The sequence below is a fragment of the Penicillium digitatum genome, chromosome 1 (assembly GCF_016767815.1).
Source record: "Penicillium digitatum chromosome 1, complete sequence".
Taxonomy (NCBI): domain Eukaryota; kingdom Fungi; phylum Ascomycota; class Eurotiomycetes; order Eurotiales; family Aspergillaceae; genus Penicillium; species Penicillium digitatum.
Window position 1 is genome coordinate 480,155 of NC_089384.1, and position 26,009 is coordinate 506,163.

The window sequence follows — 26,009 nt, forward strand, 5'->3', positions numbered from 1 at the left end:
CGAATCTGTAGTAGGAAATAGGGTGACTACCCGTCAATGGCAGCAATGCTGGAGGAATGCAAAAGGAAAGGGCTTTTCTCGCATAGAAAAGGAAACAGGTCGCTCAAAATGGATATCTCAGGTGTATGAAGAGTCCCATCGAGGCATCTACAGGGTACAATCCAGGACCATGCTGACATCTTGGACTTGGGCCCCTGCGAGATCCTCGAGAACAGGGATGAGATCGAGCAGCTCATTGTCGTGAGCGTCAGAGAACCAGCTACTGATGGGAATCGCGTGCTCAGGGTGGAAGATGTAGGATGTGGGGGAATTGTCAATGATGATTGTTTCCTTCAAGTCTCGACCGACTTGTGAAAGATCCTGAATGATGGTTAGCTTGTTCTCAATGACGTGAGAGGACGCGAGTCCTTACCTTGACGTAGTTCCCCTGGTGGTTATAACAACTCTCTCGGAATAGGCGGTGATGAACCACGTTGTGAATATCCAGTTGATCGAGCAAAGGGTCGCCATACTATAACTCGGGTCAGTGTGCTCACTCCGTAAAACCGTCAACTGTCAACTAACCTTTGAAACTGAAGCAGTAAATACCACCACTTCGTAAAGCTCACCAACGCGCTTCATGAATTCATCCACACCAGGACGTTTGATCACATAGATGTTGTGGTATTGACCTTCAATCTCAACTGGAATGGTGAAGTCGGCACGCTCCAAGACCTGTCAAATCAATGAGTGATGTGATAAAATGAGAAGAGAATCCACCTGGTGCGCGCACTGAAAGCGGGGGAGACTTACCTTGAAGCTGCTGTGAACTAGGGTTTCATCGAGATCGAGAACCAAGCACTTTCGGCCACTTAAGTGCGGCAAAGGGGCAGGGAGCAAAGGTTGCGCTGCGTCCTCATATTGGCCTCGAACAGAAGGGGCCGGTGGTGCAGGCGGTGGTGGCGGCGGCGGGATCACCACGGGGATTTCCATTTCTTGATGAGATGTGACTTCTTCTTGGCTGTTGGTGCCGAAATCTTTAGGGATGATTGACGTTGATGCAGAAGTGAGGTCCTCGGTGATTGAAGTTGACTGGCCTTCCCATTCATGGGTGGTTTCGTCTGCTTTCACTTCAGGTACTGATCCCGTCACAATTCCTGTATGGTCGGGTGGGGCAACATCATTAGTCTGATCTTTCTGGCCAGAGATTTCGGGTTGTTTGGCATCGGCGGAAGGACCGTCAGCTTGCACGCTAGCCACGGCAGGCAGGACATTGCGGTCTTCTTCTCCAGGCTGATCAGCGCTGACTGTGGAGTTTGCTTTTTCGTCTAAGTAGGGCTCCCTTGATTCTACGGTGCTTGAGTCACCAGTAGGAACCTCTGTCTTGTCTGGAGTAGGCAACCTGTTGGAGGCAGGTGGCCGCATGGTTGTTTTCTTTGCAGGCAGGGTGGTGTCATCTGCATCAACATCCGAAGAGGAGCAACAGCCCAAGAAAGACAGGAACTTTGATGAACTTTTCTTCTGTTGAGGCTTTGAGGCGCTGTCATCGGGTGTGTTCGCCGCCTCTTTACCCTCCTCCGCATTCACTTCGTTTTGGGTCTGGCGCGACCGGCCACTACTGGCCCGGCTATGATCCCGTTTTGACCGCAGAATGCTCACTTTGGAACTTCTTCGTGAAGGCTCATCTTGCGCTGCCTCCTCCGTCCTTTCCGACCCCTGTTTGTTCGCTCTCAAGGATCGTCGCGACGAGATCGGAATCAACAAATGGCGTTTCTTCGGCGCGTTGGTGCCTTCTCCAGCGGTCAGTGTAGTATCCACTGTTACAGCGGAAGATGAGGCCGGGTCGAAAGATGCGACAGAAGTTGCATCCTGGATCTCGGTCGCATCGGTGCCTCTGCCCTGTTCGGACTCAGGAACTACGGAAGGAACGACGTCAGCAATCATGCCCCCTCTTTGGATGCAAAAACTGAAAGGGAAAAAAAAGCGCATCCACTTACTGGCTGAGCCTAGAAGGCCGGAGGTATTCATGGGTGATTTGTTTGGGAATTCCAGAGCTGAATCTCGCGCGATGCTCTCTCCACTCATTGTAGAGTGGCTGCGGTGTCAGGTGCCCCGACACAGTTAAATATAAAAACAGGAAGCGAAGCGAAACAGATCCAGGTCTGAAAGGCCAAGTCAATGCCAGAACTCTCTGAGGTCGAGAGCGCGGCTAATAGGGGACATTAACACGCCTCCTAGATAATAAGCAAACGCTCTGGGAAGTTCACAAGTACCGCCTTTGGCCCCGGGTGTGATCCAACACCCAAATATTGCACTTTTGAAAACGACAAGCTAAACGAACAGAAAAGGGATGTGATATATTTCTACCGTTTAAGGAGGATTTTCGGGGGAAGAGGAGTCGAGAGGAGTCGGGGGCATGTCACGTGAACCCACGGTGTGGGAAAACGGGGGGAGAGGAGGGAAATGAGATTTATTTCCTTTTTCCTTTTTTTGACGCTAAGCAGGGCTTTCAAGGCTAGCAAGGCACAGGGGCCCTTTTTCACACGCTACTCCAAGCCCTCGGCGGCTACGGTAAATGCCAATGTGCTATCACGCTGTGCAGAGTTGTATCTTGTACTTCGGCCGATGCTGTTTTCATGTGCAATGCGGGATTCTTGTTCCTTCACTCCATACATCATCCTTGTAACCTCATAGCATATGGCGTGAGTCAAATAAGCAGAATTATGTTAAGATGAATCCGATCAGGGCCTGTGGGGTGATCTAATTGTGGATATTAAGTGTGATTATTATGTACGGCCCCTTTTTTTTCATGGCCACTTTTATGCTTTAATGACCACTCATATGGTCAGTCCGAGGAGCTATGACCTTCAAAACGTGATGGATTTCATGTGACTCAAATTTACTCCGTAAATCCGGTCCAAACCCCAAGCCATAAACTGCAAACTTCAACTTGGGTTATATATGTTGGTTCGAGTTCTCGAGGTTCACTCCGTTGGGTTGGAATGTTTCACGTGGGGGAAGTTCACCCTGACCATGACAAACGATATTAAAGACGATAATACGGAGTACGGAATACTCGGGAGAGACGAGAGATGGGATTGGATCAAAGTCAAGATTGGGGTTTCCCCAATTCTGTTATGCAAGTTGCACATTTTCCAACATCCCTGGAGTTCATTGGAAGGTCACAAGAGATTGCTCGGCTGCAGAAAGAGTACAGTCAGCTTCCCCACGTGAGGTGCTTCTCCACATATCCGAGGTTCACATGAAATGATGCAACCCCCCCAAATTTCCTCAAGCACTCGTGTCACATTCACTTTCTTGCCTTGAGATGCATTCTCTATGGTTTGGGATGCACTCAAAATTAACCTCATGGCCTTCAGTCGAGTCTAGGGACTGCCCCTCAGTTACCTCGTGAGTCGAAGGTCTTGGGCCATTTAAAGATGGCCATCCAGTTAATCCTTCGGCGCCCGGAGGATCCCCTCCTGGTATTCTATCGTCATTTCTCCGATCTTGTACGCTCCAAGTTTCATCACACATCTAAAACTACCCGCTTGATTGCAACGATAGCCCTTCTTTTCTCCATCGTCACCTCTGGCTATGGAGGCTATAAGTGGTTCCGAGGGAGAGCCAAGGAGCGAGCCCAGGGTCGCCGTCTGTTACGCCGGAACTCTGGTATCCGGGGTAAAGATGGATCCCGTACCATCTACGTGCCATACAAGGACTCCCTAACCTCCAAGGTCTTGATCCATCCTACCAAACCGACTACCTTTGACGCTCATCGACGGCTATTCCTCAATCCGCCGGCATCGGCTCGCGGCAAAGATGATGGCTTGGCAATCCAGATTCCTCCCCCTACAACTAAACCAGGTCTGAATTTGGCATTCCTGCATCAGTTCTTAAGCTTGGGTAGTATCATGGTCCCGAGATGGGGAAGCAAGGAGACTGGGTTGCTGATGAGCCACGGCCTTTTTCTCTTGATGAGAACATATCTTTCGCTGTTGATTGCACGGCTTGATGGTGAGATTGTGAGGGATCTGGTCGCTGGGAAAGGAAAGGCTTTCCTTTGGGGTATCCTCAAGTGGTGTGGAATTGGAACCCTTGCTTCGTACACCAATGCGATGATCAAATTCCTCCAATCAAAGGTGTCCATCGCCTTCCGCACTCGGTTGACCCGATATATCCACGACTTATACCTAACCGACAATAACAATTACTACAAGTTAATGAACCTAGATGGCGGAATCGGTCAAGGGCCCGATCAATTTATCACGCAGGACCTTACCCTGTTCTGCACAGCTGCCGCATCTCTGTACTCCTCAATGGGAAAGCCAATGGTGGATCTTTTGGTATTCAACTATCAACTGTACCGCTCACTCGGCCCACTTGCCCTGAGCGGCATCTTAGCCGGGTACTTCAGCACGGCCGTGGTGCTCCGGAAACTTTCACCACCATTTGGAAAGCTCAAGGCAGTAGAGGGCAAGAAGGAAGGAGATTTCCGTGGCCTGCATTCTCGACTTCTTGCCAATGCCGAAGAGATCTCGTTCTATGGAGGAGCTGATACCGAGCGGGTATTCTTAGTCAGAAGCTTCAAGGAGTTGCAACGATGGATGGAGGGGATTTACAGTCTCAAGATCCGCTACAATATGCTCGAAGACATAATCTTAAAGTATTCCTGGTCAGCATTTGGTTATTTAATAACGTCCCTGCCCATCTTCCTCCCCGCCTGGGGTGGTTCGGGTGGTGCAATGGAGTTGGCTGATGCACCCGAAGGAATGGGTCGTGAGCGTGGCCGCATGAAGGAATTCATCACCAACAAACGCCTCATGCTTTCGCTCGCCGATGCTGGTGGCCGCATGATGTACAGCATTAAGGACATATCCGAGCTCGCTGGCTACACCTCTCGCATCTACAGCCTCATTGCCACGTTGCACCGTGTCCACGCTGACGCGTATTACACCCCACAGGGCTCGCATCCCGAACTATACTCTCTTGCTGATTCCCAAGGCACCACCCACAGCGGCTTCGACGGGGTTCGCCTAGAGCAGGTTCCTATCGTCGCACCATCCCTCCACCCAATGGGCGGCGACGAACTCATCGAGTCGCTCTCATTTATCGTCCATTCGGGTGATCACCTCCTCATCTCAGGTCCGAACGGCGTAGGCAAGTCTGCCATCTCCCGAATTGTGGCTGGACTCTGGCCCGTTTACCGCGGGCTAGTTAGTCGCCCTCGAGCCTTCGGCCTCGACGGGATCATGTTTCTCCCCCAGCGGCCGTATCTCAGCGTCGGCACTCTGCGCGACCAAGTAATTTACCCTCACACAGAGGTCGACATGCGCGAAACTGGCGAGACAGACGCAGCCTTGCAGAAGATCCTCGACGACGCCCATCTCGGATATCTACCCCAACGTGAAGGCGGATGGGACGCTTGCAAGGAGTGGAAAGACGTTTTAAGCGGTGGCGAGAAGCAGCGAATGGGCATGGCACGACTCTTCTACCATGAGCCGCGGTATGCGTTCATGGACGAAGGCACTTCGGCTGTTTCCTCCGACGTCGAGGGATTGCTGTACGATAATGCCAAGGGGCGAGGTATCACACTTATCACAATTTCGACGCGGGCATCATTGAAAAAGTACCATACCTATAACCTGACTCTTGGCCTGGGTTCCGAAGGCGAGGTCTGGGAGCTTGAGAGAATTGGCACTGAGAAGGAGAAGCTCGGTGTTGAGAAAGAACTGCTAGAGCTGCGAAAGCGTCTAGATAAGGTGGATGAGTGGAAGCAGCGCCGCGAGGAAATTGATCAGGAGCTTCAGAAAGTTTGGACTAATAACGGTGAAGTTGCACCGCCGCCTTATCATGAAGAAGAGCACTCTGGCCCTGAGGTTCTACTTGAAGTAACTGCGGAATGAATGTACACAGTCAGCGTGTCAAATTTCAAATATCTCCAACCTTGGACTCTTAGAATGATTTTTGAAAAGAACCCAACTCCCTATGCAAAAGACAGGTGTATCTCTGAGTCTAGTAGTGTTGTTGACTTGAAACATATAAAGCAGGTGATATTTCCCCTTGTCTCACCGCCCCCGTTAAAGCGGCGGCATCCCTTATCGATAAGCCACCAAGAGAAAACCATCCATGGATGGGTCTCCATAGTAGTTCATCCCATCAACAGCTCTGTCTCCCTTTCATTCTTGTTACAAACTCTCAAGATTCCTGTGCTGTGGTCTTTCCATTTTTTCCTCCCTAAGCATTGCTGTATCATAGCTTCTTTACAATCCAATCTGCTCTCCCTGGGCTGCCCAGGTGGGGAGGTTAAAACATGTCTTATAGCGAGGATGATGACCCCAATGTCAATGTTATTCCTATGGAGGACTTTCCCAGCGATGGAGAAATGAGTACCTGGCCTACAGGTCACTACATTGAACGCCCTGACTTGCGCTGGCGGCAATTACTCGCTGAAAACTGGCTCAAAAGTATGGGCACTTATGAAGAAGGTCAGTTGGATACAGGTTTCTTTTACAATTTTTGTTTAGCATGCTGGCCTAGTTGTGCCATCTTATTTTGCGCGTTGCAATTGTTGGGGGCATCTGTCGCTCCAATTAGTTGTCGCTTGCTCGCCCATTCCTTTGTACTTCATGTTGGCCTACTTCTTCCTTGCTTCTAAATTTCTCTTCTTTTTATTTCTACTCTCAGACTGACAGCATACATCAGGTGTCAGTCATATTATTGAAAAGCTGCCCGATGGATACTGTTTATTTCAGCGACCTCGTGGGACTGATCCTAGCATCGTGAGATTTCCCAGTGTTCCAGTTTTGATTCATAACTAACCATCCCAAATTAAGTTTGATCCTTTTCTCTTTGGCCATCCGAGCGGACGATATTTCCAGTCACAGAAAACTTTCTTCCCGCATTTCCTGTCCCTAGTCAAGAACGAGCTGGACAAGTGTAAGTGCAAGCCCTGTGAGAAGATGAAGACGGGCCAGGGGACCGCAGTGCAGAACACTAGACGTGCTGTGCAACCAAGTGAGTAACACTATGCCTCTGTGTTGGGTTGTTTGTTAACACACATCAAGTGACCAAAGAGCGCCGACCCACCGATGCAGAGGGACCAGATTACTGGCGAATCTTGGTCATGAAATTGAAAGATGAGGGGCAGCTGGATGAAGACATTGAGCAGCGGTTCAATCTCGATTGGGCATTGACCCACGAATGGCTTTCCGATTACTTTATGAAACTCGTTCTGGACCCGGCTTATGTCCCTCGTCGTGGTGAGCTGGTTCTCTGGATATGGAAAGGTCTCGAGGACGGTTGCTTGATGCGAAACCCCGAGACTGGCCTCGTCGAAATATTCGGCAATGATAACAGGTGGCATGGTGTACCCAATTGGCGTGCTGGTGTGGTGACTCAAACACCAGTGGATGAAGGTCACATGGTGAACATTATTGAAAATCCGGACAGTTCACGCGGGCTAAGTTACTCTGGGTTCCGGGTGGAGACTCTTCCAGATCCCCTGGGAACTGACAAGTCTTACTCCGTCCAATATGCCTATGTTCCTTTGCGGAATATCAAACCCTTCAACACATGGCAACTCTACCTCAATGGCCAGGGGCGAGACGATATCCATCCCTCCATAGAGAATGCCATGACTGTTATGTCTTCGTGGAGCATGGTCCACAAGTTCCACATAATCGGCAAATGGCCCAATGCCAGGATCTACTGCAAAGGAATTTTCATTGGAGCCGAACTGCTTGCTGTACACGACACCGTGCGTCTGAGGCCGCATGGATTCCACCACGACCAGCTCGAAAATGGAACAGTTGGCAAAGTGACAGATGTGATGGTCATTGAAAATATCGCACTGTGCCTTTCAGGTTGTGTCGATGACGACCACGAGCAGCTAGCGGGCCACTTCACAGCCCTGATCTCCGGTAAGGTGTTCACTACCAATCCCAACCGTATTACCGAAGAAGGCCCATTCAAAGGTACAAGCCCTGTGCCATCCACCACCGAGGCAGTAACCGGTCCTATTCCACTCACCACGGAAGAAGCAACTGCTACCTTCCGCCAGGTCGGCATGAGTGACTACGGTCCCTGGTACCGTATGGCCAACGGCAGATCTTGCAATGTCTCCCCCCACTGGATCGTTGGTCGCTGCTATGAACCGCTCGCGGCAGAGCTGATGTTTGGTATCCACACCCTGGGTTATGACGTATCCGGTGTGATGGAAGGTCGCCAGTACTCGTCACAAGTTGATACGCGCATGCCTGAAGGCCATACATGGTTCTGGGGCGACTGCCGGGTGGAAACGCTCGGACTGACAGAAATCAACGGTGTGGAGTGCGGTCTTACAGCGGCACAGCGCAAAGACCCGCGCAAGTGGCAGGCGATTATCAAAATGTCGCACGGTGAGGTCAGTCATGCTCTCCGGCGCCAAGCTAACATTCCTTCCTCTGGTGGTCGAAACTTCAAGTCTTCGTCTTCATCCACTCCAAAGGGTACTAGCACACGCCCAAAGACTGGTCTTGCGCACGTTGCGCAGACGAGTAAGCTGGTCAGTTCTGCTATTGGCAGTGCGCCGGAGACTGAGGATGACTCCCTTGAGTATCCATTTGAAGATGCGAATGGATTGGCTGATGATCCAGTGTCTGGTCTGGGGCTTCAGGGAGGCCCTTCTTCTGGGGAGGACAGTGATTATCCTTTCGCATAGATTGCTTCGATCCGATGTGGCCGCTTGTTTTCCCTCCTTTTTAGCGGCATATTCAAGATACCCATGGGCGTTATGGAGGGATGGTCTTAGCCAAATGGAATTTTGCGCGAGATGCTCAATGTTTAAATAGTCACCGTGTAGTCATTCCATGTACTTTTATTGATTGTTCCCACAGCAATGTCATCTTGTAGAGCAGACTGGAGATCAACCTCTGGAAGAGGATCACTCGTACACTACCTAATTCAAGAGAGGCAGATCCCATGGCTTTTGCTATTTCACATCCATGTCTAATGAACGACATAACGTAGCCTCAGGACCTCTTCTTCTCAGACCACGTGAAGTGAAAAACAGGAGGTTAAACGAAGTTGTTACTATCATCCGCAAGACCAGCAAAGACATTCTCCAATATCACCACCGACGCAAAATGGCCACCATGACCCCCTTGACCACCCGGGAACCAGAATTCCTAGGGGAAGATTAGCGATAGTGCGAGGAAGAGGCCAGCCCTCAAAACAAGTCTCAGAAAAGTGAGAGGAACATTAGCATTGCTGGAATCCGGGAGCAAGAAAATTCCATAATGTGAACGACATAGATTTCTGTCATCGGTGGATGAATAGATGATCACATTGGGAAGACAGAGTAGGAATAGATTGAGCAAAGGTCATTTTGCAGGACTCCTTTCCACGCGTCAAACTATGAAGAATTGTGGAGATCTTCAGAGGGTGGATCTAATAATTCTTCTGCACGACACCCCTCGCAAACTCCGCGAAACTCAATCCAGGCTGCACCTCCTCCGCAAGATTCGGCTGCGTAAACACAGCAAGAGTATTCCTCGCAACTTTCTGCCCTGGACTGTTCTTAGCCCCCTTGACAAAATGTGGCACGGCCATGAACTTGCCGCGCGTGATCAGCTGCAAGGCCTCGCCAGTCTGGAAAGCGAGACAATCCCTAGGAATATTGACTTTAACGATTTCATCGGTGCGCGAGCGGATATACAGGCCAGCTGAAGGGTCGGGGGAATGGGGAAGTTCAGGGAGAGGGGCAGATGCAGACCCCGAAGATGGATCGAGGGTTGGAGGGGAAGCTGCTTCGTCGAGGAACATGGCCGATGTCAGGCCGGTCAGACAGCCGTGATCGAGGTGGGTGGCACACCAGTCGTCATCGCTGACTTCAGTCTCAGCCTCATCTTCCTGATTTCCGGGGAAATAATGTAACAGTCGTGCCTTGGTCGTTAAGCTGGTTGTCACGACGTGGTGCAGATATCCAGGCTTGTAGCCTTCGATGTTGGCTTCCGCATATCGATCGCATGCTTTGGCGACGAGAGCCGCGGTATCAATGATCAATCCACATAGTGACTCCAGGCTACCCCTGAATTCGGGTAATTTGGTTGGTGAAGGCCAGATGTTTGGCGCGGTGTACTGGGGTAGATCGGGGAAACCATCTGCGGGGGCGCTGTCCAGAGATGCATCCTGATAAAAGGCACAGTTCACATAGTACGAGCCCTTGAGCGTGTCGAAATGGCCTGATTTCAGTGTTTCTTTACCACAAGACCAGCCGACCAGGTATTTAGATTCTGGGCTAGTGAGGGAGTCTACGTGGAGGTTAGTTTGAGTTTTGCTGGAGTTGAGAGAAATGTCGGGGCTCTCCGGGAGTTGGAGACTTACCCAGTTCAGGTCCAGGGAGAGCTGCCAGATAAGATGCGTTGGAGAGAACCTTTTTGCGCAGGTCGTTGAAGGTTGAGGGTAGGTCTTTGACGACGATGATGCCCAAAGAGGACGGTCCGAAGGCTTTGGTTAGAGTGTCGAAAGAGACAGACCCTGCATGGATTAGCATCTCCTCTTTAAATCTGTTCTTCTAAACACAGAACTTACCATCTACAAGTTCCTGCAGACTAACAGTAACGGCCTCGGCCATCGTGTTGCTCGCCATGTTGTAAAAAATCAAAATGAACTTCCCCGCTTCCAAGAATTTCCTCGGCGTGTCATCTCATGGTGAAAGGGTACTCTTCGATCTGCTCTACATTTGACACGATGATACTTGAGACACAAATAAATATTAACATACCCAGTAGGAGTCGAGAAGTTCAGATCGTCCCTTTCTTAGTATATCGTACAACAGTTATATGATACATATTGCTCACTCGCTACCCGATGTCCCATGCCGTCTAGTCACAGCCCTTAAATTACCAAATGGCAACACATCGGTAATCCGCTTAGCCCCTGTGAACAGCATACAGAGACGGTCAACGCCACAACCCCATCCACCGGTAGCAGGCAGACCCCACTCCAAGGCCTCCAGATAACTCTCGTCGACCTCACCGGGTTCACCAGCAGCCTTGCTGAACCGCAATTGATCCTCGAATTTGCGGCGTTGCTCAAACGGTGAGTTCTCCTCCTCGTACGTATTCACCACCTCTTTGCCTTCGATAAAGAGTTCGCCGCGCGCGGCGACGCGCTGCTTGGTCGTTGGGTGGATGAAGGATTTCGAGAGTGGGGAGAGGCATTCGGGTGGGTTTATGATGAAGGTTGGGTCAATGCATTGTGATTCAACGTAGATGCTGCATAGTTCGTCGAGGAGGCGGGGGAGGGTTGGGTTTGTGGGGAGAGGGAGGGAAAGCTCGGTGAAGATCGCGTGGACTTTCTCTAGGGCTTCGGGGGATTCGAGATCGGGTAGTTTGTGGCCGGTGGCCTCTTCGATGCCGATGAGGAAGTCGATGCGGCGGAATGGCGCCGTGAAGTTGGCTGTGGTGGGGGTAAGAGTGCCTGCGATGTTCAAGGCGCGGATGTGGGCTGCCATGCCGGAGAGAAGGTCCTCGGTCATGGTCATTAGATTCTCGAGGTTGGCATATGCCTGGTAGAATTCACAGGTGGTGAATTCTGCGTTGTGGGTTTTATCCAGTCCTACATTTCATCAGCTTTGCTAGACAACGGTGCTGATTTGGTTTCAACATACCCTCATTACGGAACGAAGGCCCAATTTCGAAAATCTTCTCGAATCCACCAACCACCAACCGCTTGAGCCACAGCTCCGGTGCGATTCGCAGCGAGAGCTGGCGGTTTGGGAACTCGGTAGCGGAGGTATAGAATGGGCGAGCAATTGCACCGCCTGCCACAGCCCCGATGATTGGGGTACTGACCTCCATAAAGGACCGGCCGATAAAGAACTGGCGTAGATATTGGATTAGAGCTGCACGGGCTCGGATGATATCGGCCGTCATGGGGTTGGCTAGGAACTGGACATGGCGAGGGTAGGGAGAGGTCTCATGCTCGACATCGCGAACGGGGATATCATGCAGACATGGAGAGAGCAGCTGCGGCAACTCGCTCACGTCGATAGTGAGCTCGCCTCGTCCAGTGCGGTGCGGTCTACCGGTTACAGCTAGAGCAGCATTTAGCGGGCGACACTCGAGTCAAGCTGGACGGAGACGAGACATACAGAAAGCGTCACCGCGACGGAGAAGACGATAGAATCTCTTGAAGTTCTCGGGAGAGACACTGTCTAGACGACGCTGGTTGCACATCACCTGGACTTTAGAGCCGTCTTGCACGATATCGAAGAAGATCAATTTGCTCCCGGCGAGTCTATAGGTACGGATTCTTCCTACTATTCTAAGTACATGGGCATGGTGAAGACCAGAAAGCAAAACCTACCAGAGACAATGACTGTTTCTTCTACTGAATCGTTGTCGGCGAGCTCGGCGTAGCGAGAGCGAAACTCGGCGCAGCTCACTGTGCGTGTGTCCACCGCTAGGCGAGGGTAAGGGTCTGCACAGGCATCTTTAATTTGCTGTACGCGCTCCTGTAAGACCTTCCCTGGCGATGCTGCAGAGCTATTCTTCCGAAATGGCTGTATGGTTAGTCGTGATGTTAAGGTAGTCTGAATGCGTGGTTGTCTAGCGAGTCGCAGTCCTGCACTGGAGATTTTGGGTTAGCAATAGTCGAAAAGATTGTCACATTTGATCCAAAATTGAGGAATAAGCTTTTTCAGATAAAAATCCAGTACGTTCAGTGCCCAAAAGGACATCACTGTAGCGGTTCTAATGCGGGGATAAATCATCATTTAAGGGAGATGGAAATGGTAGGGAACGAGAGAGTCAACAGTAAATAGTAAATGCAAGTCTTACCTGTTGTGCAAGCCAAAGCCAGATAAAGCCCATCTAGGGCGAATTGAGAGCATAGCAAAAGCCAATGGCTCTCACATTGTTGAGAGAAGAAGAGAAGAAGAAGAGAAAAAAAAAGAAACGGCAGAACCGAGTTTTTCCACGCGGGTGGCCCAAGCTTCTCCGACCTCCCTCCGAATACGTTGGACTCTGTAGTGCTCTACTCCACATACCTAGCCTCTCATTACCATCTACATCCAATCTATTCATACATCATGTCTTTCCTCTTTGGCGGTGCCCCTAAATTGTCCTCGGCAGAGAAGATCGCTGCCGCCGAGACAGAAGTCGAAATGATCTCAGATATGTTCAACCGGTAAGTCGAGGCTCTTATACCCCGAGCGCTGTATCTCGATTCAGAAACCATAAAACTGCAGAAACAAAATACAGTCTATCTTTGACCTATCCATATCTCGAACCCGTTCTAATTTTTTCCCCTTCGCGATCACAGCTTGACCGAGTCCTGCACCAAGAAGTGTATCCCCGCTGATTACCGCGAAGGCGACCTCAACAAGGGCGAGTCTGTCTGCCTCGACCGCTGCGTGTCCAAGTTCTTCGACGTCAACATCAAGGTTAGCGAGAAGATGCAGGGCGAGGCCAATGCCAACAAGGGCGGCATGGGCTTCTAAACGTGCTGACAACGAAATTTCTTGGGAAGGAGCTCTGGTAGCCTTGGAGCTAGAGAGCTCGGTGGTCTTTGTTTCTATGTAAGGCTATTTGACTGGTTCGGCCTACTGAACCTGGGGCCTGTTTTGAATGATGGTTCACGTTTATGCCATCACGGATGGGAGGCACGATCTCCAGTCTATCTCTGACAATGTACATTATGGTGGATAAGGGAAAAACAGAGAATGAAAAAAAAAAGAAGTTATCACACAGGTGTTGTCTTTAGGTCGAGAAGCCCATGGATCGCGCTATCCATGTGGTCCAGGAAGTGTCGTGCTCTTCCTCGCCCTTAATCAGGGCTTTGATTCTCGTCTCGATATTCACAATGTGACGGTCGAAGTCGCTCAGACCGGCCTCCATATCCTCAACTTTGGACTCGAGTACGTGTAGTTCGTAGTCCAATTTGGCGCCCAGCAACTCAACGCGTTTCACGCCATCAGTAAGGTGGTGGCTTTCATCTATGAGGATGTCGCTGGATCGTTCGCGCAGTCTCTGGTATTCGCCGAAGCGTTCCAGGTACACAGAGTTGAGCTCTTCGTGTCGGTCATATAGGAGTTGGTTGAGACTGTCCACGGAATCTACTTGTCGTTCAACCCAAGGCACGGTATGCTGGCTTAGCTCTTGAATCCGCGAGCTGAAGGTACATCCCTCTGAGGCAAGCATGTCTTCTTGGGCAATGGCTTCCTCCAAATTGTCGGTTTCTTTGACGGTTGGTTTCCCACCTAGTGGCTCCCATTTGAAGACCACTTCTTCAACTATGCTGAACGACAGGTGTCGTGTGCAGAAGTTCTCTCGCTGTTCAATCTCACTTTCAAGGCTTTTGAATTCTTCGGAACTTTGCGGCCGCCGCAGGGCCATGAGAGCTATCCCACTGATCGAACCGTCCCAGTCACGTTCGTGATCTGTTGATGCTGCAGTCGACCGAGATATAACGCGTTCCATGTCGGAATCTTCCTCGATGATTGGAGGCTGCTGTGTCGTGGGCCAGTCTGGAGCTTGTATTTCTGGCTCATCTTCTGGCACAGGTTCAATATGGATTTCGGGAGCTTTTCTCTCGGAGTCAGGAATTGGCAACAGCTGAGGATGCTCTTGCTCCTCAATGAGCTTTTCCATATCGTTTGAAACTTTTCTTTCTGACCGGAACCCAGAGACAGTCCGCATTTTTGTTGACGGTGCCTCGTTGTCACTGTCGATGGACGGATGGTATGCAAGATCGTGTGTCAACTGGGAGCTTTCTCGTGAAGAGTGGTGGTGGTGGTGGTGGCGAAGGCCCTGCAGTCCGACTGCATCTTTGAAACGTCCTAACCCTGCTCGCGCGTCTGAAACTCGTCCGCTGACACCCTTCTTTCGATGGTCTTTTTCTTCAACGTTCGGCTCTGGCATCTTCCAAGAACGATCCGGTCCCGAGTTCACTCGCTCAGCATTTAAATCTTCTGTCGAATGCTTCTTGCGACTGCTCCAGACATAACCGCCTTGTTCATCAGTGGTGAACATCATATCCGATCCGGTTCCACGAGTGAACCCCTCTTCGACGCCACTCTTGCGCGGTTTACCAAGCCACAGCCACTTTGCTCTTTCGCCATTGCAGAATTGTACGAAGCTATCAAGATCCAGTGTTTCGATATCGGCAATGCCACCCTTGTCGCGCCCGCGAACCATTCCCATAACCATCTCACCGCCCTGTCCACTGAGCTCGGCCATGGTTGATTTCACTGCATCGGTCCAGCCTTCTGCATTGGCAGCCTTGGCCGTCACACGGTGTAACCGGTCCAATGTGAGTCGGTCCAGTCTTCGTGACCGCTTCATTTTTTGAGATTTTTGGAATCCACCGATTCCTCTTTTTAAATTGATGAAGTCGAATGCGTCTTTCCCGACAGGGGCGCCATAGGCATGTAGTCGATTTCGAGCTCCGAGCAACGTTCCCAGCAACGCAGCCACACTGGTGGGACCCAAGCTGTTGTCACTTGGCTCGATGTTATACAGGTCTGTCCCAATATCTGTCCACCAATCGCTAACAGCTGCCTCGGTAACATCACAAAGAAGTCCGTCGACATATTCTGGGGCTAGCTTGTCAAACACCATCAAGGCAATCTGGCACTGTCGAACCAATTCCATAACTGCAGTGTATAAAGGAACCCTCTCACTCGTTCGATAAAGCTGATGAAACTTGGCTTCGGTCGCCGCTGAGGGATGCTGAAGCTTCAAGCCCGCACGGCCTGCGCACCCAAGTCTCTTGAGGTTCTCATTGACAACAAAGTCCTCCCGGTGATTCTTGATATCGCCGTCGGGTATTGAAATTAGACTCAGGGCAGATGGGAATGTGGCCATATCCGTAACCATAATTGTCCCTAGTGGTGTTTCCTTCCTTCTGGCGTGGCATTGCTTCATGGCGTCGAAGTACATCCGCAAGCGAGGCGACCATGTAGCCTCATTAGTCGGAACACTCAGTACTCCCACAATCACTGTATGGGAAGGGTCACCGGTATAGGTCGAGATGATGAATGTAGGATGCACGCGAGAACAGGCCCATTGCTCGACTATATAGATTTCATAACCTTGCAGCGATACACGTCGCTGGAGCACATCGGTCGAGGGGTCTTCTTCGAGGTATCGGAGGGCAACCGCATCGGTGAACACAATTCGCTGGTGACCTTGCGGTGAGGGACGTTCGGGTCCAGTTGCGTGGGAAACGACGTCCGATGGCATAGAGTCGGTACGATCGGCTAGTGGGACATTCAGGGCGTTGGCCTGCATGGTGGCTAGTCTCCTGTCCAGCTTTATCTGAGAAAGGGACAAAAATAAAAATAGCGCCGATCATTTAACCCTAAACCAGGTCACTTCTCCTAAGCTCAAATGCGACGGCAGTGCCTTCCTTCGATCCTCCTGAACGTCTGGTCAGGTAAGTACAATTTTGACATATCCAGGTAATGGGGTTTGAGGCATAATATGAGCCAAAGAAACAGGAGAAAGGCAAATGTAATGTCGGCGAACGCCTCAAAACCCGCATAAAGGTGTAGAAGTGGCGACGTCATTCCCGTACCTTATATTTGGACAGATCATGTGACCATGGTTGTCTCGTGTTGTGGCCTCAGGCATCAACAGCCAGATAGATGTGACCCTCAGAATACAGTCCATTCCTCTCTTCCGTCTTCTCTGGTGGTACTTCGACGTTCATTAGTGCATCTGATCAAACTGGCCATACTGAAATTCAGGTTCATTCAGGGGCCATTATGCGAATCAAAAGCCCAACAAAACCATCACCCCCAACCACCCTGAATCGACCGAATGGAGCAATAAGAAATTCAGAAATTCCGTCATCTGAGATTTAGCCACAGGACCTGAGCTTGTTTTACCGAGCTGATTGAGTTCAATTCTGAGTGTCATATGCTAGAACGTTTCTCTTAGACCTACTACCACAGTACTACTAATGCCCTGGGGTAAAAGCCTATGAAAAAGGGCTTCATTGCACAAGTCCTTTCATGAGGAATTCGTACTTTAGCAAAAACCTTCCCCCAAGTGTACCACGAGCATGATAAATTTCCCTAGAACATGCTGCTGTAGATCCTCTTCTCTTGAGAGTAATCGAGCCCAAAAAGTGGGAAAGGCATGTGGTATAGAGATTCGGACAGAGCCAGCAAAGTCTTGATGCCGCAGAGGAAGATCTGGACTAGTCGTTCCATTATATGCTGCCTGCGCGGCCATTACGAATGCTGGCGAGGGCATCATACCAAAAAGAAGACTCGAGCATACCTGGTTCACCACTGAAAGTGCCTCATCCACTCGCTCAACGCTATCAAGCAAATTCCATTGATCGTAGCCATGCTCGCTCCAAGTTGTATCAGCCATTGGGGATGTGCCAGCGAAAATTCGAAAACTTGTGCTTTGTAACTGTTTAATATCTGCTCGGTACTGGCATTTCGCTGAGGATTATTCCCAGACCCAAGAGCCTCCCACATACGATCATGAGGGATTCCAGTTCGACTCCCAGCAGGATCCCAGACCGAAGAGTCGATCTGGAATTAACTGTTGTCGTCAAGAAGGTCTCCGGGACTACTCTCATATCTGAAATATATGTGGTTCCATCCCGGGTCTCTGTTCATTTTCCTCTAGAAAACTCCAACAAGCGCGGCAAATACTGCAACTCTAGGCCATGTTTAAAAACCTTTACTGGAGTAGGATCGTTAGAATTGTCCGTCGTCGTAAGATCCTCGCAATTACATGCATCACTAGCAGCATGATGCCCTGTATTAGAGTTCTGGGCGAGGATATCGGCACTATTGTTACCGTAGTAGTAGGCAAGGGATTGAAGAAGGAAGAAGCTTCCTCCATTTGCACCCCCGACAGAGTACGGACGCCGACCCCCCGGGGTACGCTTGAAGATATCAGCAATGTCCCGCTTCGCATTTTGAATGCCGTACTGATCGGAGTAAGGGCTGCCAATTTCAGGGTCTATCAGTAAGGTGGGATCAAGGATCAACTTTGATCAGTTCTTGAGGGGTCAAGTAGACAAGTGGGATGGATCAAGTATTCCCCAGGTATGCCACAAAATCTCCCAGATCAAAGAGGGCATCTTCCCTGGTATCAGGGGTATCTCTGTTTGCATCAGGAGCATCGCATCCAGACTGGTGCAGAACATTCACCTGACCGTTGGTTCCAACTGGATGATCTGCGATACGATCCCAGCGAGGAAGATCGCCGGTTTGAACAACACCCAATGTCACACGGCTGTTGGTCCAGGTGACACTACCACCGTCTTTGATTCGCAAAAAGCTGTCGACTTGGTCTGGAACTTGGAAATCAAGATTAAGCAATGTCGACTTGAAGGCATTGAGGCTAATGTTCATCTTGCTCTCAAATTTCAGCTGGAGTACGAGCACAGTCCCAGTATCTCGCTTCGTATTTGACCTTTTTTCAGACGGGTCTACAGAAAGACCTCCCGAGGAAGGATTCCTGCTAACATCGTTCGTCACATGTCCATCGGGATTCCCAAGCATGAGCGGTAGATTGGACTTTGTATACTGGCCATTACCAGCAATGACATTTGCCGTAAACTTGGTGTCAAGGGAATGGCCCTTCGCGACTAAGCTCGCTTCAACATTGAATGAAGGTCCCAGAGCACAGATTCCCGGGGCCCTTGAAAAGCCGCTTGGATTGAATGTTGGAGTCCACTTCAATGGCACCACGTACATCGACATCAATCGAGCCCTAGAAGTGAAGCTTCGAATCAAAGAACCCAGATGTCTCTTCAATATTGAACGTGGGCAAGATCGTTCCCACAAAGGAGTAGCCAAATTTCATCTCTTTGGAGACATCCCCGCCTACCTCGATGCTCACCCAAGTTGAGCTTTAGCATGATTCTGCCTTGCTAGAAATAATGGTATTCCTGAAACCGCCGTCGTGCAACGATGAGAGACCGGGGACATCACGCAGGGCGTCAAACTTCGTCTTCCAATCCTCGGCATGGAACTATAGAACCGTTTACGTCCATCTCACGTGGCTTTAGCGGGTTCGCCTTGGGTGATTGATTTCCAGTAGTTGAACTCATTGGAATAATCAATGCGGATGTAGATGTCGCCTGAATCACGCTTGATTTGCTTGAGATCACTCAACTCAAGGTCATATACCAAGGAAGGTCTAGAGAAAGATCGTTTGATATGAGAAGGCAGATCTTGGCTCTCAGATCGCTGTATCTTGTGAGCAACAGCATATGTTCCTGCGCCACAGCTGTCTGGCATATGGAGAATGGTTCCTTCAACCACAACCTCTCCTATATTGCAGTGCTCTTGGTTTTCCGGGCAAACCAGTCTGACTGTACTAGACCCGTATTCTGAGATATTTCCACATTTCAGAATAATTAAATCGGACACATCGCATCGCTTGAGGTTGTTGACAGTACCAGGGGGGCTGTCAGATAATTACCATTCCAAATTTTTGCTGGCTCGGCTCATTCACACTTTGCAAGCAGAGCTAGACTCTTATTTTGGGTACAACGACAACCTAGCTGAGGAATTCTCGTATCTAACATCAGGTTCCTCCAGTTCCAACTACCCAGTCACTTCACCACCGGCGTATACTGTTGTTCATTCAGCGACAGCTAGCATCTCTATTACATCAACTGTCTCTTCGGGTTCCTCTTTGGCCACCGCAACTGTCGATTGCGCTGACCAGTACACCATTCAGGCAGGTGATACATGCTATTCAGTCAGCAGGAAATTTAATTCATCTACACAAGAGCTGCGTTACAAAAAACAATCTGCCGGCTGATGATGTTGGCTTTCCTTCTGCAGGCACTTTGTTCTGCCTCCCTGAGACGTGTGATATTTACACGGCTTCAAGAAAGGAGCCGTGCCCACTGTGTCCTCATCAGCTGCAATTATCACTGCGCCTGTCCCCACAGAACTTGCCAATGGGAGGAACACTCGATGCGCCAAGTACCACCCAGTAGCATCCAACGAGACATTCAGTTCAATGACTGTGAAGATGGGTATCAGTCTGGTAGAAATTTTTTTTTTGAACCTAGCAGTCAACTCATGCAGTTGCAGCAACCGAATACCAGGAGAATCATGCTGTGTGAAAGCAGTTGGAGACATCAGCACTTATTCCGGCTATGTGGGGTATCAGTCAGGCTAAGTGTATTGCACTATTGCCAGTTCGTTTGGCTACTACCACCCTCCCTCCCGACACCTACTTGGAATTCCCTTCGGCCATGGATGCGACCAGTACCTCCACGAGCCTGTCCGCCTATACCGCTCTGCCTGTTGCACCGGGAACGGTATCTAGTTTTACTCAGTACGAGCGATATTACAACCCAGGAGCTAATAGGTCCAATGCTATGAACCCATGTGTCTACATTGCTCACTTCATCGGGATCACAATCGACCAACTGTTGGAGCTGGACCCTTCCCTCTCAGATACTCAGATAACGACTCCAACCCCAGCACTTGCTCCTTGCAAAAGGGCTACCGCTACTGTGTCAGATGATTGAATGGCATCAAGTCAGTCAATACCTTTTTCCCTCTATCTAGTTGACAACTACCACTGGCATGACCACCTTCGCTCGTACCGAAATAAAAGATGCTTCATTCCAATGCGATCTGGCATGGTATTTGAAAGGTGCCATACATTATCGCCTTGCATGACTTCTAGAGGTGGAACTTAAGTGCGCGGATTGGTTGCTGGTTGCTGGTGTCTTTTAATTGCAAGCTGATTGCTACGTTTGTGATGCCAGTTCATACAGCCCAGATTCAATGATAGCTGCCTGTCTTAGACTGGGCCGGATATGCAGGCTACCAGGCAATGCCATCTCCCTTTTAAAACGAATCTCCGTTGACCGGCATGACCTAGAAACCCCCTGATTTACTTGTGTGAGTGGAACTAGGGTCCAGTCAGGGTATTTTTGACAGACATCTAGGGGTACCACAAGATAAGGTGTGATCAATATATACAACGCTCTATCTAAGACAAAATCCGCCCTTTTACCAATCTATGCGGACAAAGCGAACTAAACATAGTACGCAATTTATGCAAAGTACGCTAAAAAAGGGTTTTCTATGCCCCATTTTAAAGTAATTATTGCAGTATAGTATTCGACATGATCCAATTCAAAGAATGATCTAACGGTCTCGAATGGCTTTATGTGCCTGACAGATCCTATTTTGTGATATTGAAGATACCTCGTAAATGTCAACCCGCCATAAGAGCAAGTCAAGGAATCGGCTCGAAGCCATCAGGTAAATCCCCGCCCATGATCCAGCTCATCACCGTATCCGCAAAGAGCTGTGGATCATCCGCGTTCCACGGATGACGCATGCCCCGGTGCTGCACCAGCCTACTCCCGTTGTCGGGCATCGTCGTCTCGAACAGCCGGCGAGAATGGCCAACATTGTCGGCACCAATTCCTTCTCTCGTTGCGGCCACCACCAAGGACCGGGCTGTGATAGGCTCCAAATCTCGGGACGAAAACAGCATGTTGAAGATATCACACGTCGTAGATAAGGACCCTTGCCCGCTACAGAACCGCTCCCATTCCACGGTCGGCTTCTGCACGAATCCGCTGGTCCGTTGCGCGGCATAGACCAGGTAGGGCAACATAGGCGAAACCAGGTTTCGCGCAAAGAGATTGAAGCCGGACACGATCAAGGTTTGGACACGCTCGGGATACTGCGCGGCCATAGCAGCGGCGACATGCGCACCAATGCTGATGGCGACCACATGAGCTATTCCGTCATGCGCTTGGGTTTCGATCAGACTTGCAAGACGACGAGCGGCGTCGTAGATTTCCAGAGGTTTGGTCTCAAGCGATCGTCCGTGGGCAGGGAGGTCGGGAATAAGCACATGGTGGCCTTGGGCGACTAGAAGCGGCCACACAGCGTCCCACTCCTGGCCCTCGGAGAAGCCGCCATGAACAAGGAGAATCGTCGCTTTGTTGGCAGATAGGTTGTGCGATGCATGTGAAATGGTATCTGACATTCCGATGGAAAATGTTGAAAATCACGATTTGAACCGGGGGTTTCAGGTGCGGAAGGGAAAGCGCCAAGCTAGTGTCCGTTCAGCTGGTCGTAGCCAACGGCGAAGCGGGAGTGCGATTCTAGGGGCGTCAACCTGGGACATGAGATAGCTGCTCACTTCGAATCATCACGTTGCTGGTTTTGTTCAAATGTTTTTGTTCTCGAAACATGACCCGTGTGAAATCTCGTCTTCGGCTCCAGCTTGATCAACAACTTGACTGAACTCGAGATGGACACTTCGATGAGGCCAACCGTGGCCTCGGATTTTCGAGCGTTTGACTTCATGGTGCTCTTCGGGGAGGCTACTCTCGGATTATTGCCATGGTGCGTTTTCCTTGCAGTTTTTCTACTACAAAGTCAGACATCTATTCCGTCAGCCAGCGGCAGCTCTTCTGTTTTGCCAGAGTGCAAAGTTTGTCGAGCATCATCATGGACGAAGTCACGAGCAAGTAGTACCACCATGCCTCCTAGTGTAGGGCCTCTTCTCAACTTGAATTGTACTATCGCCGACAAGGGAAGCCAAGAGCACATTTCCTGAATCATTGCGGAAGAACTCCATGCTACGACGGTGATTAGGATCGCACATCAATCAGAGCAGATGGGCCACTTCAATCGAATTAGTGTCCTTGCTCGCGGATAAATTGTCGAGCAGGGGATCCCGCAGGATCGGTTGGGTCGGAATGACTCCATCTTCTGAAGGGAATTCTGCATCAACGCGGAGAGGTTTCCATGTTATCTGATTTCAAGTAGTTCTAAATGTACCACACTTCGTCAAACTGCAGAGAGAGTGTCAAATCACTCTGCTGTGAATTCATCCCTTGCCTCCTCTGGATTCGCACGGTTACTTGGAAGCACGGAATGCTAGGCACATTGTCGAGCTCTGCCCTTGAGATGGACCTCCATTGATCTACGCGGCATAGTCCGTGCCTCGTCCCCACCAACATTCGATTTCCGGTCTGAAGTAGCTCCCCAAGTACCCAACAAGAGGTTGCCTTGATACCTAGTCATGTCTAGCCACATACATCTTAAGAGACACTGAAAATGAACAGCCAAAAAGTCCAACTAGAAGGATCGCAAGGCCGTATAAGCGGCCGACTATTCATTTGTCGAATTCCAAAGAGAAATCAGTAGTAGATGTTGCTATCTCGGGGAGGTCAATCAGGTGTGTTTAGAGTTAGGATTCCTCACAAATTGGAAGGAAAGTCTTGGTATTCGTTTCAAGCGCACAGAAACATATATACAGTTTCCAAAGATCGCCAACCAAACCGACGCTATGAGTTCCAGCCAAGCGCCTATATAAAAATGTCAATCAAGCCTTGGGTTAAGGAAGCAAGCCTGTGCTCAAGGCCGTGCTCATCTCAAGTGGTTGATAGCCCTTTGGATGGTGGAGATTCCTTTGAGCAGACGGTACAAGATCGACGATCAAAGAAAGAATATACCCCGTGAAGACAAAAGCGATGACTGTGAGGCAAATCAGTACAAGGCGAGGCAGCGGAGAGGTGGAGAACTAAAAGAGATACTGACCCCATTCAAGGGTAGCCGCTGTGTTGTTCTGCTGGTAGTGGGTGTGCTCGGTGATGCGGAAGACGATAATGAGGGCAAGCTCGACGACAATGAACGAAGATTTGATAACGAAACTTGTCATGAGCATAGGCTCCCGCAGAGCATGTGCAATTCCAAGATAGATATAATCCAAGCACATCAAGGCCGCGCTGAGTAGGAACCCGACACTGGGACTGTCAGTTCGTTGTAATAGGTGTGTATATCGTTCCAGATGTCTTGGCGAGGAACATACATGAAGATCGTTACGCAGACATCGTGCAGGAAATGGTGGGCGATGTTATCCAAGACGGAGAGCATAATCAAGCCGATGCTCCCGACGACGGTGAAAAGGAACGAACCGTGCGTGCACGCTTTGTTGATATATGATTTGTTTTGGACATGTTGATAGAAAGAAAGATTCAAAAGAAGGACGGTGGTGATAGAGCCGATCATGAACAATGGCTTTAATTCCTGGGCTCCAATATCAGAAATGAATCTATTGCCTGTTAGTTGAAATCTCGGCATGGTGGGAATGATCAAAAGAGGCAAGTGCTCACGGGATATTCTGACCGGGCTTCATCAAGCCATATCTTGGTTCACCGATCATAGTCCAGTGTCCTAGCATAGTCAGTAGCATTGCTAACTCCAGCGTCAGATCATAGTTCAATGCGACCGTCGACATTTGGAGAACTCACCTAGCCAGGTGGATGCGGCTACCGCCGGGTAGACCCAGGATGGGGGTGACATTTGGGGGGGGGGGTGCGTATAGCTAAGGAGTGTAATTTGGAGCAGCAGTCATGATATTGTTATAGCGAATGTATCAAAGAGAGCGGGCTGGTGAAGTGGGATACCAGCCACGCCTCTTTGCTCGAACAGTTGACAAAGAGAGAAAGTAATCCTTACGTTGGGAGTCAGGCAACGAGAGATTGTGCCTGTCGATCCTTGCTCTTCTCCCATGACGATTGTCCGTTATGGAATGTGGGTCTACTAAGGAATTGATCACCCCTTGACGGTTGTTTCGTGTAAAAAGGCATATGTTTCGGATTCATACGTGAAAAAATAGAAGTGGGTTCAATGATTACAAAATTAGGACAAAGACGTATCAATGTCACTTTCCTGGAACTTGGAGGGTAGATGATGAAATGCCTGGACTGATGTCTGAGCCTGGAATTAAAAAAATTCCAATGATCTGATACTCCACCAAGTTCCAAAAAAAAACCCTGAGTCGAGAAACGGGTTAAATATCCCCTCGGTACTTTACTGGCGGTGGCCGGGGCTGGGGGCATTTTCGACGACGTTGGAAAAACTAAGGACCTGATACGAAGCACGGAATACACCGTTAGGAGTACGATACCCCAGATGTGGAGGTGGAAGTAATCCCCATGGTCGTTTTCTCATGGTCCCCATCACCTGTAGGGTGTCAAAGATGCATTAGCAGACAGAAATATTTTCTTGGCGAGCCATGCCGGTCTCGAAGCCAAATGTGAGACCAGAATAGCCGCCACTTCCGTGAGTGCGAAAGTATCCGCAGCACAATTCCAGGTACGTTTCTAGACCGATGTGAACGGAGGTCAATAAGCAGGGAGTTTCTGTCACTTCGACATCATATGGGCATATGCGAGAATTATGACCGGGTGGGGGAGATGGAATCTAGGATGCTTCCCACGACGTCGATACCCACAATGAGTGATCTGGCTAGGATGTTGTTTCAACCGCATGGCAACTTCACGGTCGGCAAAGACGGGATCTGATTTCTTGTTGGAGAATGCAGTAGAGGTACCTATACAGACAGCAGCTCAGAGAAGTTCCAGTGATACGTGTTAGTGAGTTGAATTCCATCCCAGATTGGCGCCCAAGTTGGAGCGCCATTGAAATGAAGGAGTAAGGCTTATTGGTACCGTAGCATCTATGTATGCACCGGCCTCGAGTGAAGGTGGATAATGCAACCACAAGGGATATATGGACCCCCTGAGACATTCTCCAGCTCAGACCGGAAGTGGATTACGTCAGTGGGGCATTATTGGGGTGTGCCGAAATAAATTTGAATGAAAATGATAGCACCAAAGGCTATGAAGGCTATGACGACCAATCAGAAACACAGCACAAAAATTTTGCCGGCAGCGTGGCAAATGGAGTGACGATCGCACCAATGATGAATGGGAGATCGGAAAAGAGTGGAGTGGAAAAGATCCAAAGAGGGACGCGATCCAGAACTGAGAGACGCGACAGTCAACATCAACACACGCGTGATATGATTTTGGATAACCATTTTCAAAAATACAAGAATCTTCTAAGTATCTCTTCTCTAAGAGCCACCGGCAAGGGTAACAAGTAATGAAAAGACTCAAGATGCTTGAGGGTGACCAAAGGCTCCCATCTAAGGATCAAGTTCAACTCGAGGACCCAAGAGTCAAGGAGTTGAGGCAGTGTGGTTTCAAAAATTCCCAAGTGTGCGATT

The 26,009-nt window shown here is 49.8% G+C and overlaps 11 protein-coding genes across 11 annotated transcripts; 4 read left to right on the plus strand and 7 right to left on the minus strand.

Moving 5' to 3' along the window:
• Positions 1 to 147: 147 nt before the first annotated feature.
• Pdw03_2474 (General stress response phosphoprotein phosphatase Psr1/2, putative) lies at positions 148 to 2,064 on the minus strand (the record flags this gene model as incomplete). Its single annotated transcript, XM_014681731.1, has 5 exons — positions 148 to 360; positions 413 to 511; positions 565 to 714; positions 793 to 1,895; positions 1,977 to 2,064. 5 exons carry the CDS (start codon positions 2,062 to 2,064, stop codon positions 148 to 150), a joined length of 1,653 nt encoding a protein of 550 aa, XP_014537217.1.
• Positions 2,065 to 3,419: 1,355 nt separating this feature from the next.
• Pdw03_2475 (Peroxisomal ABC transporter (PXA1), putative) lies at positions 3,420 to 5,885 on the plus strand (the record flags this gene model as incomplete). Its single annotated transcript, XM_014681732.1, has 1 exon — positions 3,420 to 5,885. One exon carries the CDS (start codon positions 3,420 to 3,422, stop codon positions 5,883 to 5,885), a length of 2,466 nt encoding a protein of 821 aa, XP_014537218.1.
• A 407-nt stretch (positions 5,886 to 6,292) lies between these two features.
• On the plus strand, positions 6,293 to 8,680 carry Pdw03_2476 (Transcription-silencing protein Clr2; the record flags this gene model as incomplete). The annotated part of the gene is made up of 4 exons (XM_014681733.2): positions 6,293 to 6,467; positions 6,685 to 6,761; positions 6,816 to 6,996; positions 7,047 to 8,680. 4 exons carry the CDS (start codon positions 6,293 to 6,295, stop codon positions 8,678 to 8,680), a joined length of 2,067 nt encoding a protein of 688 aa, XP_014537219.2.
• A 728-nt stretch (positions 8,681 to 9,408) lies between these two features.
• Pdw03_2477 (Aminotransferase, class-II, pyridoxal-phosphate binding site) lies at positions 9,409 to 10,609 on the minus strand (the record flags this gene model as incomplete). Its single annotated transcript, XM_066100201.1, has 3 exons — positions 9,409 to 10,271; positions 10,345 to 10,497; positions 10,552 to 10,609. The coding sequence occupies 3 exons, from the start codon at positions 10,607 to 10,609 to the stop codon at positions 9,409 to 9,411; spliced, it is 1,074 nt and encodes a 357-aa protein (XP_065955601.1).
• Positions 10,610 to 10,816: 207 nt separating this feature from the next.
• Positions 10,817 to 12,856, minus strand: Pdw03_2478 (Lysyl-tRNA synthetase, class II; the record flags this gene model as incomplete). The annotated part of the gene is made up of 5 exons (XM_066100202.1): positions 10,817 to 11,580; positions 11,633 to 12,058; positions 12,116 to 12,280; positions 12,331 to 12,593; positions 12,804 to 12,856. 5 exons carry the CDS (start codon positions 12,854 to 12,856, stop codon positions 10,817 to 10,819), a joined length of 1,671 nt encoding a protein of 556 aa, XP_065955602.1.
• Positions 12,857 to 13,054: 198 nt separating this feature from the next.
• Positions 13,055 to 13,465, plus strand: Pdw03_2479 (Mitochondrial intermembrane space translocase subunit Tim10, putative; the record flags this gene model as incomplete). The annotated part of the gene is made up of 2 exons (XM_014681736.1): positions 13,055 to 13,152; positions 13,288 to 13,465. 2 exons carry the CDS (start codon positions 13,055 to 13,057, stop codon positions 13,463 to 13,465), a joined length of 276 nt encoding a protein of 91 aa, XP_014537222.1.
• A 259-nt stretch (positions 13,466 to 13,724) lies between these two features.
• Positions 13,725 to 16,256, minus strand: Pdw03_2480 (Sin3 complex subunit (Stb2), putative; the record flags this gene model as incomplete). Its single annotated transcript, XM_014681737.1, has 1 exon — positions 13,725 to 16,256. One exon carries the CDS (start codon positions 16,254 to 16,256, stop codon positions 13,725 to 13,727), a length of 2,532 nt encoding a protein of 843 aa, XP_014537223.1.
• Positions 16,257 to 18,022: 1,766 nt separating this feature from the next.
• Positions 18,023 to 19,237, minus strand: Pdw03_2481 (Chitotriosidase-1; the record flags this gene model as incomplete). The annotated part of the gene is made up of 2 exons (XM_014681738.2): positions 18,023 to 18,707; positions 18,996 to 19,237. The coding sequence occupies 2 exons, from the start codon at positions 19,235 to 19,237 to the stop codon at positions 18,023 to 18,025; spliced, it is 927 nt and encodes a 308-aa protein (XP_014537224.2).
• An 872-nt stretch (positions 19,238 to 20,109) lies between these two features.
• Positions 20,110 to 20,487, plus strand: Pdw03_2482 (Peptidoglycan-binding lysin domain; the record flags this gene model as incomplete). The annotated part of the gene is made up of 1 exon (XM_066100203.1): positions 20,110 to 20,487. One exon carries the CDS (start codon positions 20,110 to 20,112, stop codon positions 20,485 to 20,487), a length of 378 nt encoding a protein of 125 aa, XP_065955603.1.
• Positions 20,488 to 21,206: 719 nt separating this feature from the next.
• Pdw03_2483 (Alpha/beta hydrolase fold-1) lies at positions 21,207 to 21,971 on the minus strand (the record flags this gene model as incomplete). Its single annotated transcript, XM_014681739.1, has 1 exon — positions 21,207 to 21,971. The coding sequence occupies one exon, from the start codon at positions 21,969 to 21,971 to the stop codon at positions 21,207 to 21,209; it is 765 nt and encodes a 254-aa protein (XP_014537225.1).
• Positions 21,972 to 23,330: 1,359 nt separating this feature from the next.
• On the minus strand, positions 23,331 to 24,298 carry Pdw03_2484 (Frag1/DRAM/Sfk1; the record flags this gene model as incomplete). The annotated part of the gene is made up of 5 exons (XM_066100204.1): positions 23,331 to 23,470; positions 23,534 to 23,739; positions 23,805 to 24,047; positions 24,109 to 24,190; positions 24,247 to 24,298. The coding sequence occupies 5 exons, from the start codon at positions 24,296 to 24,298 to the stop codon at positions 23,331 to 23,333; spliced, it is 723 nt and encodes a 240-aa protein (XP_065955604.1).
• Between the last annotated feature and the right edge of the window lie 1,711 nt (positions 24,299 to 26,009).